This window comes from Onthophagus taurus, chromosome 2, assembly GCF_036711975.1.
Source record: "Onthophagus taurus isolate NC chromosome 2, IU_Otau_3.0, whole genome shotgun sequence".
NCBI lineage: Eukaryota > Metazoa > Arthropoda > Insecta > Coleoptera > Scarabaeidae > Onthophagus > Onthophagus taurus.
Window position 1 is genome coordinate 3769952 of NC_091967.1, and position 5766 is coordinate 3775717.

At 35.2% G+C, this 5766-nt stretch overlaps 1 protein-coding gene across 1 annotated transcript; it reads right to left on the reverse strand.

Moving 5' to 3' along the window:
* Positions 1-498: 498 nt before the first annotated feature.
* Positions 499-3268, reverse strand: LOC111419232 (matrix metalloproteinase-16-like). The gene is made up of 9 exons (XM_023052016.2): positions 2875-3268; positions 2488-2640; positions 2325-2431; positions 2108-2269; positions 1879-2003; positions 1667-1825; positions 1277-1614; positions 1084-1225; positions 499-1031 (listed from the first exon to the last, which is right to left on the reverse strand). Exons 1-9 carry the CDS (start codon positions 2977-2979, stop codon positions 634-636), a joined length of 1689 nt encoding a protein of 562 aa, XP_022907784.2. The 5' UTR covers positions 2980-3268; the 3' UTR covers positions 499-633.
* Between the last annotated feature and the right edge of the window lie 2498 nt (positions 3269-5766).

Consider the following 5766-nt stretch of genomic DNA (forward strand, 5'->3'; position numbering starts at 1 on the left):
GTGTAAAATGAGACGCCGAAGACTACTTAGTCGTCTTCGGCGTATGATCGGCGTATAAAATATGGGGGGTTCCATTTAAAAAAATGAAGTTATGGTGCTTCCAAATTTCGAAAAGTTAACGTGTCATAGTAAAGTGACCAAACGATCTAGACAGCCGTTCTCGGCACCAAAACATACTCCATCATGTTGTTTAAGCATGTTCTGAATCCTAAATTGATATCTCAAAAATCGAGTGTTCTATGATTTTTTGAACAAATGTCCACTGGAGCAGATTTTTCTAGAAAAATTTGCATAACTCGAGAACGAGTTATCAAAGTTAGAGTTACCAAATCAAATTGCAAAAAGTAAAGTTATTTATAAACCTTGAAAATAGACAAATCCAAATATGTAAAAATATACAGGATGTTCCATTTAAAAAAAATAAAGTAGGTTGCGACTTCCGGTATAACCGGAAGTAAAATATTTTAGTCCAAGAGAACGTAATTGATAATACTTAAATCTGAATTCTCAAATTTTTATTTTGGCCAGAACCTCAAAAACGTCTAATGACCGGTCTCGCTGAGACACCCTGTATATCTTAAATTATTACATAAATTTATAAACAATAAAAACCACCGAAAATGAACTCATTGATTAAGCAAGTAAATCTTCTTCTTTGGGACATCCCAACCAAATTTGCGGTGCCGGAAGTGGTGATAAATCGGTCGTTTTAACCCAATTGTTGTCGAATCTCCAATAAGATTTTCCTTTAAAAAAATATGTGACGTTGTCTTTCCACGTATTTGCCGCGTCTAAATCTTGGGGAACTCCTGGCCACGCTTCCATGTGTTTTGGGTAACCTTCGTCTATGGTTTTACTCGTTTCGTTATATCTCCAGAATCTATCACCGCGGTATAAGTAAGTTTTACTATTTTTCGACCACGTTTGAACCGCGTCTATTTTATCTAAATAATCGGGTAGACCATAAGTGGTTAAAGGAAGCGGACTTCCTTCGATAAATGTACCACCATTAAAAATCCAGTAAGATTTACCTAAAAATTTTAAATAAAAAAAGAGTTGGGTTGATGAAAAAAAAAATAATACCTGCAAATATAACTATATTTCCATCCGGGCGTTCGTATGCTGCATCAACTTTATTAATTTCTTCCGGTAACGGGAACATTTGTCGTATTGGAATTGGATAACCAGGGAATAGTTCAGATTTATCAATTAATCTCCATAAAAACTATGATACAAGTATTTTTTTTAAATTATTTTAATAATATTAATTATTTACCTTGTCTTTAAATACAAATAATTCATTTCTTAAAGTTGCAACGGCATCGAAGTTTCCTTGGCAAATATCGGGCATTTTCGGGGGAATCCCATGAAATTGGTCATGGTTTTTATGGGTTTCTACGGATTCCGTATCTCCTTCGAATGTATAATAAGTCTCTGTAGTTATTCGATATTCTTTTTTTTCAGCACTTTCGTTACTCGTTGTTGTAGGTTTTGAAGTTGTAGTTGAGGTAGTCGTTTCTTCATCACTTTTCTCTTTTTCGTCATAACTATTATATCTATCTTTAGATTCGTGTTTCTCCACTTCCCTATCATTTTCAAATGGATCTCGTTTTACTACAAGATTTTTATAAATTAAAATTATAAAATTAATTCATAAAAAACTTACTGTATAACTCATACATAGCTAAAACATCATCATATCCTAAAGCTATAGAATTACCACGACTTTTATAATAACTAAACATTACTGAATTTTCATCTGGGGAATGAGATAAACCTAAGGAATGTCCTAATTCGTGGACAGCAACTGCTAAGAAGTGGTGTCCTATAAATGAGGATTGTTAAAACGATCTAAATTTTTTTTTTAAGTTTGTGTACCATCATCCGTATCATCTTGAGTCCAATTTTCATCCGCGTCAAAATGAACGTCTCCAGATAAACTTCCATATGTTTGGGGGAAATAAGCGTGGGCTAAAACACCACCTGGACCATCAAAAGGTAAGCTAAAAAATGATTTTTAATAATTAATGTTAATAAAAAAAAAGTTATTAATACATAAATTAGAAATAATGAATTAATTAAATTATACAATAAGATATAATATTACTAGTCAGAATGATATCCACTTGCAAAAGAAACAATAATATCAGCATCAGGACTTCCATGTCTTTTAAAATTAAGATTAGAGTATCTGCCCCATAAATCTAAAGCAGTTTGAATATCTTGGGCTACCTTCTCTTCCCCCAAACTATAAGGAGCGTTTGCAACACTAAAAAGAATAAAAATAATTATTAAAGGGTTCAAAAAGAGTTTGTTGTTCATACAAGAAAGTTATGTTGCGCTTTTTCCAAGAAGTTGGACCTAAAGTAAATCTTTTAGCGCGTTGGTGTGAATCTTTATCTGGGAGGCCACATCTTGGTTTCGACATTAACTAAAAATCAGTAAAAATTAATATTCTTTTATTATTTATAAGAAATAATTTTGTACCTTTATAGTTTCTTCATCTAATTTTCCAGTTTGTGGAATAGCACCAAATTTTTGAACCTCTTTAAGTGCGTTTGATAAACTTTCGTCTGTATATAAAGCCGCTGATGATTCAGTATCCGGTTGTAAGTAACCAAATTTTTTCATAAACTCTAACTGGAAATAAAAAATAAAATTAATTTAAAAAATATTTTTATTATTTAACGATGAAATCAAAACACTAACGATAACACAACTTTTAAAAATATTTAACTCAGGGTCAACTATTTCTATTGTTTTCACAACCCAATTAACAAAATCTCGTTATTTAAGTGGTTCCAGCTTATCATTAAGAACAGTTTGTTTTAAACTCAATCACTATTTCAATTAATTTTTTAAAAAATTACTCACAGCGTTGAGACGAATTTGGTGTTTGGTATTAGGTTGCACTGATCTGCAAATAACTCCGACTAAAAGTAGACACGTTAGAAAACAAAACGTTAATATTCGCTTCATTATCCTTAATATTCTTTTATCTCAATCTTGTTATTTAAATGTTATACAAAAAGAAGCCGATAATAAACCAATTCGTTTGGTTTCCGTCGTTAAACTGACTTCTGCGGGAACATTGAAAAAATTATCATCTTTTATATATGCCAACACCCGCCTTGAGCAATAATGCGGGCTTCTTTTTGCAAACTTTTAAGTTTAAAGACGATTAATTCCCTCCTTGAAAAGCGGGTGTGACTCAAAACTTTATGAGTGTTGTCCTTTTAAAGATATAAACTTGTAATACCCTTATTTGCTCTCTTTTGTAATTTTATTCAGATTAGTTTATATACATGTAGAAATATAAACATAAATTCTTAGCAGCTATGTGTATTTGTTGATACATATTTAATATTGGTTAATGTCCAGACGACTCAAGTATTTCTTAAAACTACATGTGATTTACACATTGCGGTTGGATTAAAAACGATTTGTGTGCCATTAAAAAGATATTAGTGAAATAAAAAATATCTCTTTCTTTTAGTTGACTCAGCAAGAAGAGTTTTCTTATTTTTTTTTTTTCATAGTTGCTTAGTAATTGTAATGATTCTAACAGGTATTTCCGAATATCAAGGAAAAAGTTGTGTGAGCACGTTAATTGGTCTTGAACGTGATTTTCAATTTAGTTTGTTTTAAATAAAATTATTGTTAAATAATTCTATGAAAAAAAAAAAAGATATGAATATGTAATCCTTTTAGCAACATTGTAGATTTTTTGGTGCTTTAAAACTTAATCAAAATTTTATATCTCCTAGAAATACACCTGCTTGTTGAAAAATGATGCACGTTGTGGAAAATTACAATTTATAACTTCGTCACTATCTATCGATCTTACTCTCTCTGCTGATTCACCGCTCGTCATCCTCTCATACTCTCCTTGATCTTTTTATCACGTCTCGTCCGGACAATATTCTTACACAGGGTCAGTTACGACTTCCCGGCGCTTTGTGATCCACCGTAATCTCTAAAGTATAGATTGCAGGTTATTGATGTTTGATTCGAGCGCAATTGATTGGAGCCACTTTACCTGACATAGATGCTAAGGTGGAGTACTTTAATTCCAAGGTTCTTGACCTCTATGACAAGTACGCTCCGGAGAGGCGGCGGAGAGGTAGACACATGCCGGCACCTTGGCTGAATGATGAGATTAGGTCTTTCTTATTGACATTATCGTGTGCTGCGCAACCGTTGTAATCATCGATGCAAAAACGCAAAAAGATTGCACTACTGTCAGAGGTTGTCTGGACCCAAGGTTTATATATTAAAGGTTGTCTAAGTTCCTATGCTGCAATACTTTGATTTTAGTTTGTGGGCAAGGGGCAAAAGCAGGAGTGTTTCGTGACGTAAGCGATCACTCATGGCCATGTGGTGCTCCATGCATTTGTTTAATTTGAATTGCTTGGCGGTATTATTTTCCACATGTGACGTAATGCGCAGTATGATTGCGTACGACCAACTCATAAGACATTTTGGAAAACAATGCGACCACTTGGTGTTATAGAGTCTCCCACAGATCTACCCACTCTTGATGCTGTTGCTCTAGCGGAGTATTTTGCGTATCCTCCTGTGGTGGTTGGTAACATAACTAGGCAGAATATTATTAATAAAATCCTTGCATCTACCAACGTGCTTTACATATACACTGTTACCAGTTGGGTCTCTTAGAAGATATCGCTTATTGCGATAAATTGATCCGTTTGCCTTGATGTTTATATTTGTTATGAATGTATATATTTATGTAAATATTTGTTTTTGAGGCAATAAACATTATTATTATATAAATATAATAATTGCTTGCATATACGTTTTTTGCAAGTCAGGTGTTTAATATTACATTACATTACATAGAATACATATCGGGTAGGCGGACCAACCAACCTTGCACCGCGACCCTAAGGATCTATTGTACCCCGATAGATATCGTTATCAAATTTCACCGTGCAGTGGCATAAAACATGCTCAACCGTCTCTGCTTCCTCCGCACATAGTCGGCATTCAACATCGTCGGCTAAACCCAACAAGTTGAGGTGTGCTTTTAATCGGCAGTGCCCAGTAAAAACAACCATTAGAACTTTTATGCTACTACGGGCAAGTCCTAAAATATTCCCGGGTTTGACAGTGGCGATGTTAATAAACACCTTAGCATGTCTCATTCCAGGAGAACTGGTCCACAGTAGGCGAAGTCTCTCTTCAGCCCACAGTCCAATCCTATATTTGGCCATCGCAAATGATACACCAACTGCTGGTTCCGGTCCCACAAACGCTTCAGCGCTGCCATCTCGTGCTAGCTTATCTGCCGCTTCATTGCCAGCAACAGCAGAGTGACCCGGGACCCAGATCAGAGAGACTCTGTTATCACAACTCAGTGTGTTTAATGTTCTCTTACAATCATTAACCAGAGCCGACACCGTTTTCACGGCTTGCAGCGCCTGGAGAGCGGCTTGACTGTCTGAGAAAATTCGTACTGTCATGTTCTTCACCCCTCTTTCAAGAAGGATTTTAGCACCCATGTCAATAGCAAATACTTCCGCCTGGAATACAGTACAGTACGTACCCAGGCTGTAGGCTTGCTTAATTCGAGGTGTCTGGCAGTATACTCCTGCTCCTACCCCTTCAGGCGTTTTTAATCCATCTGTGTACAAGCAAATGTCTGCCCGAACCAGAGAATTTTCATTTTCGATCCAGGACTGCCGCTCAGGCAGTACAATCTGGTATCGAGCATTAATCACTGATAGTGATACCGCCAAATCTGAC

Coding starts and splice junctions, on each gene's coding strand:
- LOC111419232 (XM_023052016.2), bottom strand. CDS start 2,979: ATGAAGCGAATATTAACGTTTTGTTTTCTAACGTGTCTACTTTTAGTC. Junction 2,432..2,487: donor TAGATGAAGAAACTATAAAG/GTACAAAATTAT, acceptor ACTGATTTTTAG/TTAATGTCGAAACCAAGATG. Junction 1,615..1,666: donor AGCTATGTATGAGTTATACA/GTAAGTTTTTTA, acceptor AAAATCTTGTAG/TAAAACGAGATCCATTTGAA.